The 12,904-nt window shown below is 37.1% G+C and overlaps 3 protein-coding genes across 3 annotated transcripts; all 3 read left to right on the top strand.

Moving 5' to 3' along the window:
- Positions 1–7,797: 7,797 nt before the first annotated feature.
- Positions 7,798–9,814, top strand: LOC148039341 (uncharacterized). Its single transcript, XM_087675225.1, has one exon. It carries the CDS (start codon positions 8,620–8,622, stop codon positions 9,568–9,570), a length of 951 nt encoding a protein of 316 aa, XP_087531351.1. The 5' UTR covers positions 7,798–8,619; the 3' UTR covers positions 9,571–9,814.
- A 187-nt stretch (positions 9,815–10,001) lies between these two features.
- LOC148039340 (uncharacterized) lies at positions 10,002–11,745 on the top strand. Its single transcript, XM_087675227.1, has 2 exons — positions 10,002–10,919; positions 10,999–11,745. The coding sequence occupies exons 1-2, from the start codon at positions 10,335–10,337 to the stop codon at positions 11,356–11,358; spliced, it is 945 nt and encodes a 314-aa protein (XP_087531353.1). The 5' UTR covers positions 10,002–10,334; the 3' UTR covers positions 11,359–11,745.
- On the top strand, positions 11,441–12,392 carry LOC148039339 (uncharacterized). The gene is made up of 2 exons (XM_087675337.1): positions 11,441–11,459; positions 11,743–12,392. Exons 1-2 carry the CDS (start codon positions 11,441–11,443, stop codon positions 12,390–12,392), a joined length of 669 nt encoding a protein of 222 aa, XP_087531463.1.
- The last annotated feature ends 512 nt before the right edge of the window (positions 12,393–12,904 follow it).

The raw sequence follows: 12,904 nt of genomic DNA, 5'->3' as shown, positions 1-12,904 counted from the left end.
CTATCTAGTGCCTAATGTAAGAGTTTCTTTGAATTTGGGAAGGGAAATGTATGTTAATTAAACCACATTGATCAAACCTTGATTAAACCTAAGGTAATAGGGGAAGAAGGGGATCAAGTACTCCTCCCCAAGACTTCATTTTAAACCTTTTAATTACCAACATGGCTATGGTAGATTGACCCCTTGAGTTTCCTTTCTTTGAGAAGGGAATCCTGTGCTTTAACATCCTTGCATAATTCCTTCTCCAAATATGATTGGGGTTGCAACTATTTTTACACTTATAATTTATTAACCTTATTCAACTCAAGACATTTAACCTTAACCAAAAGATTATCTAGTTTTTATAATGTTTAAAAGAATCATTCAAAGCAAGCAAAAAGGGTTTTATAATATCAAAGGGAGCTGGAATATTTTTTCTTAATCTAAGCATAGGCTTATTCAAACATTTTTAAGAACCTAGAAGGTATAGAATACTTCATGTAAGCTTTTCCAATTATTGCAAGTAATTTAAGAAAGAAAATATGCAAGATAAGAATTTTACTTTCATTAAAGTACTATTGCAAAGAAATTCCCAATTCCTTTCCATGCTTATATGAAGCCATTTTCTTCCTTAAATGAAACAAGATGCACCTTTTTCTAATCATGCTTAAAGAAGAATAAACTCTTATGTAAGAGATGCAAAGGAAATGATCCATTTTCCTTAGTTAATGTGAACAAAGTTTATCTTTTCCTAATTTAAGTTTTCAAAACAATGCTTATGAGATAATAATGAAAGGAAGACTCTTTGCAAATCATTCACTAAGCTTAAGAATGAACAAGTAAACCTCACTTTTTCTTTGTGCAAATGCCATCTTATCCTTTCCCTACTTATGAAGTATCCTTACTATCAATGAAACTCCAATTATACACCATAAACTTAATTATCCAAACTTTCTATTCATTAAACTCCATTATGCATTCTCTTTCAATAGAGGTTTCTCTTAACCTTTCATTCATTATGGATGCATCATAGAAGCTTCAATGCATCAACTATCTACCCATAAAGGCTCCATTATCGTTTTCTTACAAGAATGCATCAATGAAAACATTTGGTGCAACAATTAGATGATGTTTTGAAAGAGGGTTTCATTTTATGCATAAATTTTGAAAAATTTTAAACATAACCTCCCCATAAAATGGACATATTTTCAAATGTTTAACTAATTAAGAATTTTTAACCTCTTTTGCACAAAAAATAAAATCTTGAAATCAAAGCATTACCCATCTCTATGGATTTCAAAATAACCAAAGAAAAAGAGGAATTTTAGCCACTAGTTCCTCTTATGGAATTTCTCTAAAATTGACCATAAACCTTTCCATGCTATGAAATAAACAGTTTACAACCTTATTAAGCTTCAATAATTATTTATTACCCATACTAAGCATCTAGTTCAAAGAATATTGATTTGAAGTAAAACGTTCACTAAACAAGGTTAATTTTCAAGCATAGCTTTTGCATGTTTTGCATGCATCATTATAAGAATTAAAGAAGACCTTAATGAAGTATCATACTCATCAAAACCTCAACGTATAGGGCTTTCACTTAGCCATACCACAAACAAAGAAAAGGATCACTATGAAATAGATCTAAGCACAAGAACTCAGGGGTTTAGCCCTTTTTTACTAAAACTCCCACCATACTTGCATGAGCTTGAGAAAACACAAAAAAATCTTGAATCAAGCATGAGAAGTGGAAAGAGGCAAGAATCTCACAAATTTACCTCAATTGAAGCCTTGAAGTGGTGCCTCCTTGAGTTGAGGGAAGGGGGAAGAAGTTTGCTTATGGAGAGGCAAGAAAAAGTTTGATGTAGACTTGACCCTCAAGCAAGAGTTCTAGCCATCACTTTACATACACCTTGTGGGCAAGAAGAGCGCTTGTGAGAGCTCATATTGAAGGCCAATCTTGCCAATGGAGTTGGGAAGGTCTTGAAAAGAGATAGGGTCACCATGAGCATGAGAAGTGAGCAAGCTAGGCAAGGGGAGATAGGGTTTCAAAAAGTGCATGAACTTGAGGCAAGGGGGAAGCTTCTTTCTCCTCTACAAAGCAAGAGCTAGGGCTAAGGTTCAAGGTGAAATCTTGAGGGAGATGGGGAGCCTTGAATAAAAAGTCTCATTGCCATAGCTTGAGTGTGGGAGAAGATGGAGATGAGGGTAGCTTTCAAGCTTTCCATGGAAGCTCAAGAGCTTCTTCACTTTTCTAAAAAGTGAGGTAGGTTATGTATTTTAAGAAACATAAGCCTTCTTTTATAGAAGGGGGGAGGCCCTTTTGAATGATTAAGTCCCAAATTTGGTCCTTAGCCCCTTTCCCACTAGTTTTAAGCTTTTTAGAGTCTTTTTTTAAAGGGTGCCAAGACCCACAAATGTCAAGATTATGAAATATTTTTAATTATTTCATCTTATGGGATTCATCAGGATTCCATACTTTTCTTTCTAGTTTGTTTAAATTCCTCGATTATTAAATTGACCCAAAGTCCCATTTTAGAGACTCTTTTGAAAAATTTACTCTACTAAGCCTACAACCAGGCTTTTGCAGTTACTATTGTGCTTTTCCATTCTTTAGAAAGTAGTCCAAAGTTAGCAAGATCTTTGGGAAAGGCTTGGGAAAGGCCCATACATTTCCAAACAATTAAGACAAGCTCGTACAATGTGCTATGTTATGCATGGGTTGTTGTTCTCAAACTTCTTATTCTTCCTTTTAATCTTCCTAGTTGACGGCTTAGATTCCTTGATCTAAAACTCATGAGTTTCTATTTCTTTTTAATCTTACTCAAACAAGGCCTCAATCAAAACAAGAATGTCTCATGATTGTTTTAGAGTTTTTGTTTCACCACCATGAGGTTTTTGGTTAATCCTTCAATTGAACACATTCCATCTTTTTTGTTGCATCCTTTGCCATCCATTGGGCTTCTGTTCAAGCAACATGGGCATGACTTTTGTAAGGCTATCCCCTTGCTCCCCCCACCCATGTAGTTGTAAATCAAACTTGAAATGAAGACAAACTTGAAATGAAATACTTACTTGGTATTCCTTAAAAAAAAGATAAGGAAGGATACATACCTTGAATTTAAGGAGGGATATGGTGTATAGTTAAGCTGAAGAAAAATAGATTATCTCCTTTATAGAACCATTCTCATATTCAAGGAGAAAAGAACTTTGCTATATAAACACTATTATAAGGAGATTTCTAGCAATTAGAATGCTTTCTAAATAACACTTTAATAGTTGTCATCTTCATAATTGATCAATTAAGGTATGATTAATTTGTAACAATCACTAAGATGAAATTCCCTCTATGATAAATAGGTTCTCCTTCTTTGGTAATCACTAGATTCTCCTCTAAATTTATCTAACTTAAAGCTATAGCATAATGATAAAGGATAAGCTTAATTAAACTAAAATCTAATCTTGATTACTCTTATAAAATTAATAAATTGTATTTGATTGATAGTATAATTTAAGTAAACAAGATCCCTTACTATCAATAGCCTATTTTTAGAATCTAATTTGGTTTTTTACAATAATGCTTAGCATGTGATTAGTGAGGGTGATTAGTAAAATTGAACTATTCCTAACCATAGAGATTAGGATTAGTATCTAGTATATATTTGAATCACTAAGCTACTATTACATAAAATAAAATGCTAAAATGATTTTTATTTATAATTGTTTCATGAATCAAGAGAAGAAGATTTAAGTGTTGAAAAAAAAATTATTTTCATAACCTTATGATGTTTTTGCATGGATTACTTCTTAAGAACATTCTAATTATTGGGCATAGCTAGAGTAGAATTATTCAACTATATATTTAATGTTAAATTATTACTAATTTTCCTTTTAATGAAGAGTTGAGGTGAAAATCAAGTCTCCTAATAAGTGGTCTCTAAATTGTGTGTGGATACTAAAACTGATCAAGGGTCATTCTTAAATGAAGAGATACACTTTAAGTTGTAAGAAAAACACTACTTATGGAGTTTGAGACACTAATTAAGACAAATTTATCATCAATTATTTGGAAAAATAGAAAATGAGGTTTTCTATAAAATTGAAAAGGAGATTGCAACATTGAGTGAGAGAGTATAATTGTGCAAAAAAGAAAAAATTATTTTCTTCATATGAGTGAGATTAATTAGAACTTTTTATGTTCCTACACATAGTGTGTGTGGTGTGTGGATCTAAGTGATAAGGGTGAATAAATAGTGTGTGGGTGGTATCAATGTGTATGGGAAAAACCCAATTAGAGAATTATTGTATCATATTTGGAAAAGAATTCATAAGGAGGAAACAAAAACTTAATTAAAATTGAAAAAAAGTAGCAAAACTTGCTTCAAAGGACCTAATAAGGTTATGAAATATGAAAGATTGGGGATAAAATTAGAGCATAAGGGAGAGTGATTATGCATAAATCAAGCATTATCTTTACCCAAGTATGTGTAGAAGAGAGGGAGAAGAAGATTCAATACAAGCTTGGTTCTTGAATAGGTGTGAGGCAACTTAAAGTGTCTTGATGAAGGCACCTTCCTCGAGAGATGGAGGAGGATTATTGAGTAGCTTGGATTGCATAGCCATGCTTGAGAGGGAGAAGGAGAGGGAGAGGGAGAGAGCAGGGGAGTAGGAGATTTGTGTGTGTGTTGAGGGAGAGTTAGTGAAAAAATGCATGAGAAGTCCTTCTTTTATATGACTTGTGAGTGGAACTCTACATGTCACAAGTCTTGTGAGTGGAACACCACATGTCACAAGCCTTTGTGAGAGGAATACCACTTTTCATAAGCCTTGTAAGAAGACTACCACATGCCATAATCCTTCTACTTTGAATTATGGTTGATTCATGCAATTTTTTTTTCTACTTTATGCATATTTACATAAATAAAGTTGCAAGAATGAACTTTTGTCTTATTTTTTAAGCCTAGTAAGGGACTCAAGGGAGGCCCTTACACTCCTTGCTCCTAATGACACCCAACTAGATATGTAATGCCTCCAATGTAGAAGCTCATGGTTTTGATAATCTATAATAAGACATAGGCAAACGAGCTCTTTGCCCACAATGAAAAATGCTTAAAACTTCTTGTGATTATAATGCACACTTAAAATTAAGGGCTAGCATATAATCAAGTTATTGTTATTGTAAAGTTGACAATCTACCACAAATTTACAAAAAATAGAATAACATTCAAGGATTGTCTTTAATTTTAATAGTTCTACAAAAGGTTTTTTTTGAGCCTTATTGGTCCTTACAAAGAACCAAAATCATAGATAAAAACCCCACAAGGGTGTGTATCAACATAACCATGTTTAGATGTAAAATTTGCAATTCTCTAGAGGCTTCCAATAACGGCAATTTTTCCTTTAAATTTAAAGGTTCTTGTGAAAGATTGTTGCTCATTTAAAAGAAATAAAATCACATGGGAAATACCTAGCAAGGTGTGCATCAACACACCCCTACTACAAAGGTTTATTAGTGTGATTGAAAAAGCAGAAGAGCTATGGCCCCATAGGTGTTATTTATGTGTGCATATGGCTAGTAGAGGTAGTTGTCTTGTAAGGCCAAGGTAGTGGATTCCCTCCAAGCCTCAATTAATAAGTAGACCTAGCCTCTAAGTGCTATTATATGTTCACATGATGGCCCAATGACACATGCATCAATGCAAGATGGAAACCTCTTAATTTTGAGATGCGAAGAAAAAAGTAATAACAACAAAATTTGTGGAAGATATTACCAATGCTTGTTGAACCAAGTGTTCTTTTGAAGATGACTAGTCATTGCCCAAAACTTGCTTGTAGCCATAGGTAGCTAATATTATGAACATTGTCAAAATCTTGGTGTATATCTTTTAAGTTTTTGCAACTAACATACGTATTTTCTAACCAATAGAGACAATTCCTTGGACACAAAACCTTATCACAAGATGCTAGGTCCCTTTCTAAGAAATATTCTAGTGGTCTATTGCCTTAATCTTAGCCCTTAGCCTTTAAGAGACACACATACACACATATGTATGCATGTGGCTAAATAGTGAACTATGCTTTTTAGACAATAGCATAGGCTTGAATCTCATAACTATTGCAAAGACAATAACCATAGCCATACACATTAATAATTTGTTGCTTTAAGCCCTTAACATGTCCCTTTCATGCATACAACATAGGAAAAAGAGAGCACATCATCACATAAACATAAAAAGAGAGTACATCATAGCGTAAACATGAACATAACTTGAAATAAAAGATGCAATAAGGGCCGTATTTTAGAGCCCCCCTCCTCTCAAAAGGAATGATCATTTACATATATTGAATATATCTTAGAAATGATATCTTGGAACATTTAAGGCTCTTTATCACTCAATTAGGGAATGGATTCTCCATAATTGAGTGGCTAGGAGTGGTTAAACAAGCTTCCATTACTTATTCTTCAATGCCTTTGGTATAGACAGGTGGTCTTCATCACTTACAATACATAGATAAGCATTATGTAATACATAGAGAGTAGGTTATGGCCAAGAAGAGAGAAAGAGAGTGGAATTTTGGCTAAGTAAGAAGCTTAACCACCAAGGAGCACACCATCTTTGAGCAGCACACCTGCAAAACAAACCACACAATGTAGTAGAGGGCAGAGAGAGCAATCTCTAGAGCCCATCCACATGAAATTATGGCAAGCAAAGAGTGAGAGAGAGGCCCTTTCATGGATGCAATTGAGAAAAAGCGCGCGCGCGCACACACACACACACACCTTTAGCCAAAACAAGTAGGGGCTTGGCCTATTCTCGTGGCCAAAGGCCTTATTTTTAGGGAAAGAGCTACTTTTCTTGATGTGCATCCCTTTCTCGTGACTTGGGGCCCAAATTTGGCCTTCCCTCACATTTTCTAGCCCTTTTTTGGCCCATCTACCCACTTTTCCATGCTTTTTGGCCTATGTTCCCACTTTGCAAGGCCTAACTTATCCATTTTGAGGTCATTTCTAATGCTTTTTGAGCCAAGTAACTTGTGTTAAGCTCTAGATTAGATTAGCTAGACACTTTTGTAGTTAGCCTTTGCATTTGAGTTCATCTCATTAACCTTGGATCATTTCTGTTGTCTCTTTACATGTCCTCCTTGTTATTTTATCTCACTAGAATGATCAATTCGAGTGAGATAAAAGAAATTTGAGGTTATTTATTAATCAAAAATTATTTTGGATGACATTACCCCTCTCTTAAAGTCATAGTCATCCTCAACTATAGTCATTTTGGGCAAAATTAGTGCCATTCATTAGTACTTTGGATCCACATTGGAGTACATGTTCTTGTCTTTGGGCTAGATTGGTGATGCTAGCAAATTCTTAGAGGACAAAATCACACTAAGTAGAACCTTTGCTCATTTATCATTGTGTACACAAAACATTTTAGCAGATAGTTTAACATTAAACAAAATAAATTAGAATAAAATAATGTACAAATTAAAATTGCAAAATAAAACTTGCCTTTATTCATTGTCTAGACAATACAAAGATTTGTACTCATTAAGTACATCAAGAGAATCTCCTAATTGTCTATCTTGCATCCACTTTGCATCCTCCAAGGGATAATTTTTAAATTTGACTAAGTATCTACGTAAGGTCCTACCACCATGTAGTACATTGTCCTCATGTTTAAGGATCTTCCATTAGGGGGAGAGTGAGGTCTTTGGGGGCCCTTTTATTTGGCAGTTTAAGGATTTGCTTAAAACTTAATCATACTTTGACCAAGCCTAGAGTTGTAGGCTTTCAGCCCATATAAATCATTAAAAAACAAAAAGGTACAAAGTTTTTTCCCATAAAATAAAGGATAACTCTCCTCTCTTTTTGAAAAGTCAGTAGGCTGAAAAGTGAAAATCTTCATTCTCTCACTACACTCTCTCTCTAAACCGCCCAGCACACTTTCTCTCTCTTCCATCACTACCTCAGCCTGCCCCATGTAGTTAATACAACATTCTTAAAAGTTGATAAGACTTTGATGCAGATTTTATTCTCTGCCAAAAGCAGCTATCCTCTCTCTCTCTCGCTCTCTCTCTCTCTCTCTCTCTCTTTCTCCTTGTCATCCCTTAGCTCTGCTCCTCCTTCAACCTGCACATCCATGGAAAGCTTCCTACCTCATTCTCTCAACTCTGCTCCTCCCTCAACCTACACATCCATGGACACATTCTTTCCCTTTCTTTGCTCTTCTCCTCTCTCAACTTGCACGTCCACGAAAAGCTTCCTCTTTCTCTCTATCCCTCATCTCTCTTGGTTCTGCTGCTCCCTCAACCTGTAGAACCATGGAGATATCAAACTACAAAACCATGGAAATCCTTTCTGTGAGCCCCTTCCCTACTTCAAACAACACATCATTAGATATCTCACTCTGCGCATCAATGGAAATGTCAACCTGAACATCCATGGAAAGCTCTCTCTCTCTCTCTCTCTCTCTCTCTCTCTCTCTCTCTCTAATGGTCTCTTTCTCCCCTTCATCTATCTCTTTCTTAAGATATTTTCCTCCCTCAACTTGCACACCAATGGAGAACTCAACTCACACATCAATGGGAACCTTTGTCTCCCATTAGCAATATTCAACATTGTCATCCCTGTTGAGAATGGCTCTACATGACATCACCAACATGCCTAAGAAGTTTTGTATACATGTAGATTTGGAGCACTCATATTCAACCTTGAGGAGTACTCGGGTGACTACTCCAACTATAGATACAATGAATCAATTACGCTTCTCTGGTTGCAAGGCTCTTGACCTTTGGACAGATGATAATATTTATCCTTTGGATCCCGGTAATGGTAAACACCCTCCTTTTCAAAACTTAACCATGTTGTTGCGCTTTGTGGGAGATGGTTATAGTGGTTTGTTGGGCTACTGTCAGAGATTGCATACAGCTACAACAAATGAGTATCATGCAAGGATGCAACTTCTACATGCACAGAAAGCACTTGAAGCAAAGCACAGTGAGGAGATTCAGAAGTTGAAATCTGACTCCTTAGATGAGTCTCAAAAGCTTCGAGACCAAATAATGGAGCTATCAAAGAAGGTGGGAGAGCAAAGAGAGGAGCTGGAGGACCGGTTCAACTCTTTTAATAGAGTCACAAAGAATTATTTCAATCTCCAAAACACTTCACGGAATATGAGGCGCCGTATAGATCATTTCACTCATCTTCCAATACAATTTCATGCTAGAAAACGCAAGTGTCAAGCAATCCATCTGCTTTCAAAGAATAGCAGCGCACACAAGAGACGCCTCCAAAAAACCAGGTATCTTGCTAGCACAACAATGGGTTGTGAGTCTCGAGCAGAAGCAACAACTGCTAGTTTGTTGCGAAATGTGATCAAGCCAAAGGACCTTGTACAGATCATAGATGATCCCTTTCATGCCAAGACAACTGAATTGCTACGGAGAAAGTTTTTTCTTGAGCTTACAGATATTGTCACATCTCAACAAATGTTGGACACGTGTGATGTTGCAAGAATAAGTAGGAAAGGTTATGAAGCCATGTACAAGATTATCACAATAGGGCAAAGGAAAAAGGATCTCATTTGATCCTTGCTACCTACTCCATACAACATTTCAATGACAAAGAAATGTGCAAACATTGAGGTTGCTAACATATTCGGTGGTTTTAAATTTGTATCTGCAAGAATGCCTATGGAAGAAAATAAAACACTTTGGTACAATGAGTTCAACAATGTTTATCTTAACGTTGAGAAATTGCAGGAATGCATGATAAGATACTATGGTGTAACACATAGTGAATGCAATGGCAAAATACTATTTGTCCTGAAGCTGGATGAATGTCAGGTGGTAAAAGGACAATGTCTTGAAAGGGTAAGCATTACAATGATGAGCAGGGCATTAGCTGGCAAAGAGCTTGAGGAAGACAATGCATCCAGTAATAGAAGGCGCAAACTAGAGTATTTTGGAGTTCAATCAGAAAGAAATCATTGGTGTTTGGCAGCATTTCATCTTCCACATGAGAATCATGACACGTTATCATGGTATTTCCATCAAACAGTGATACCAGAAACCATAGAACGACAAAACTGCGATGGGAAACTACATGTCGCAGGTATTGGAGCATTTGAAGTTGAGTGGCACTTAGCAGGGGATTTGAAAACACACACTAAAATGCATGTTAGGATGCAAGCAAGGAGACAATACCTCCTTCCCTTGTATATATATTGTTGTCAGAGAAGAGTGACACAGAGGGATGAGGTCAAAAAGGGCAAGATCAAAAGGGAAAGAGTGCCCATGTAGGTAAGGGTATACAGAGTCGAGCTGATTGGCGTGATGGCATATTAAGTTGTATGCAGGGCATTCCACCAAATCGTGATACTATGGACAAAGATTGGTCTCCAATTCTTTCCATTCCACTCAATCAAGTTCATGTCTGCACACTGCATGCACGACTTCGAATGCTTGACAAGTTGCTAAAACTTCACATTAATTATGCATGGAACATGGAACCAAAAACCAGGAGACAGGAAACCATACGAGAATTGGAAGAAGTTCTATCCAGAGTGGGACTCCATGGCGGAGCAATGACACTAACAAAAGATCGCAAGGCTTCCGGCTCTACACAAGATAATCCGCAGAAGATATGTATGGGTGGTGCCAAGGCAAGACACCTACTTTCAAATCACATAGAATCAGCAAGCCATACAGAGTTTGAATTGTGGAAAAAAATATGCGACATTACGACTTACAAGGGTAACGATGCAAATTTAGGTATAAAGCGTGCTAGGGTTTGGGAGTCACTGGATAGCATGATCAAGTTGCTCGAGAAAGCCAGCTTAGTCACCACTGAAGTGGAAGAGTTGAAGGAAAAAATTAATTTATTTACTTACCAAATGGTTGATGCATGGGGAGAAACCCACATCACACATTATATGGTAGATTTTACTGAGTTTTTGTAATGTGCAACTTTTATAGCTTACTTTAATTTTTTCTAAATCTTATTCTGCAATGTAGCACATTCTATATGCACATGCTGCATATTTCCTTGATGAATATGGATCCCTCGAGCTATGGAGTACTCAAGGCATGGAGAGATCACACTATCAGGCAAAGGCAGTGTATTTCAAAAACACTCGACATGGAGGTAGTGTTACAAAGAGTAATGCCTTGCATGAAATGTTTAACTGGTTTTATAGGATTTTAGGTGGCAAATCACGACAGAAATCACAAGGCAATTTGAGCCTGCAACGAACCATAAAAAAATTTATTTCAACAAGGCGATCCCAATTGTATCATTCAAGTCAGGCCAAACAGGGTTTACAGCGTTGGTTCTCCACTAGGCGTCGATGTGGGTCGCGATGGGTGTCTGTTTGACACTCATAAATTCAAATTACTCACTATATAAACTTTTACAATTCATTTTAAACTCACTTTTCATGAATTCTTTTTAGAGATCATGCCACAAATGAACAGAGGTTCACTAGACCACCTTACTCTTGTCTCAAAAGCACAGAGAAAGAGGCATCAAGCAAGACTCCATCAAGCACGCATGGTTCCATCGGAGGCCATCGACATTTTTGCAAGGTTGGATCCTTTGAAGCAACCCCTCCAAGCTAAAAGGACACCCATACCAATATCCAACACTAATGATGAGATAGATTCCACAGATCTATTTCGAGAGCATAGCCAAAAGCTGAGGAAAGAAGAAGAACATAAGAAGCGGGCTGAGGAACAGAGACTGGAAAAAGAGCACATAAGGAAGGCGTTGGAGGAGGAAGAGCAAAGGCAAAGAGTGCAAGAGGAAATGGAGGCTCAGAGACAAAGTAAAGTCCAGGCAGAGCTCGGAAAACAGAGGGTTGTATAGAGGGCCATGGAGCACGAAGCAGACAACAAAAGGAGAGGAGGCCCAAAGGAAACAGCAAGAGGAAGAGACACAGAGGAAAGAAGCGGAGGATCAGCCACCTTGTCACCCAAGAGTCAAGGAAAGGGCACACCATTACGACAACACTGATGAGAGGCGTGTCAAGTTCAAGAATGATGCGTCGGCCTGGGAAAGGAGACGGCCACCACCTCCCCCACCTCAAGTAAAGAAGAAGTACAAGTTCAAACCAGGAACAGTGACACTTAGGGAGATCAAGAAGTACCAAAGAAGTTCAAATCTCCTTATTCCCAAAGCATCCTTTGGTCGGGTTGTGAAGGAAGTTGTTCAGCAGGTGTCAGATACAATCACAAGGGTTCAGAGCAATGCAGTCTTAGCTCTGCAGGAGGCTACCGAAGACATCCTCGTCTCGGTCTTCCAAGACTCGGTGCTCTGCCATGTTCACCGACAATGCGTAACCCTCATGCCCAAGGATTGGGGTTTGGCCTTGCGTTTGCGCTGCGAGGACTGTCTTAGGAAAGATCATTAGCCCTAGGATTACTTTCTTCCCATTGTAATCATTAGCCCTAAATTACTTTCCATCAGAAGCTTTGTAATCACCTTCACTTTTGTAATTTCTATTGAATCAATGATTTTGGAACAATGTCTCATATTTGCTTTTGTATTTTCTTGATTTGTGCCTTGACCCACTACTAACATGTGCAAAGAGAGAGAGGGAGGGAGAGAGAAAGAGAGAGAGAGAGAGAGAGAGAGAGAGAGAGAGAGAGAGAGAGAGAGAGAGAAAGAGAGAGGTACATTTGAATTGATTAAATTGATTTAATTGAATTAATTGCATGATGTTCTCTCAACTTTATAGATGCTTATTGATTGTAGAGGTTAGATTAGAATAGAGACATCTCTCAATTACACTTAAGCAAAAAAGAGATGCAAACCTAATCTAAGGCAAAAAATAAGCTTGACGACATTAGGCTAGCCTCCAATGAAGTCTTGCATCCATCTAAGAAGTTTTTAATGAAGTCACTTGCATGATACCCGCTCCTT

Source organism: Lygodium microphyllum, chromosome 3, assembly GCF_053477565.2.
Source record: "Lygodium microphyllum isolate KBCC chromosome 3, Lygodium_microphyllum_v1.1.10, whole genome shotgun sequence".
Taxonomy (NCBI): Eukaryota; Viridiplantae; Streptophyta; class Polypodiopsida; order Schizaeales; family Lygodiaceae; genus Lygodium; species Lygodium microphyllum.
Note: the sequence above shows the minus strand (reverse complement) of the source record. Positions and strands in the feature narration are given on the sequence as shown.

Coding starts and splice junctions, on each gene's coding strand:
- LOC148039341 (XM_087675225.1), top strand. CDS start 8,620: ATGGCTCTACATGACATCACCAACATGCCTAAGAAGTTTTGTATACAT.
- LOC148039340 (XM_087675227.1), top strand. CDS start 10,335: ATGCAGGGCATTCCACCAAATCGTGATACTATGGACAAAGATTGGTCT. Junction 10,920..10,998: donor CCCACATCACACATTATATG/GTAGATTTTACT, acceptor TCTGCAATGTAG/CACATTCTATATGCACATGC.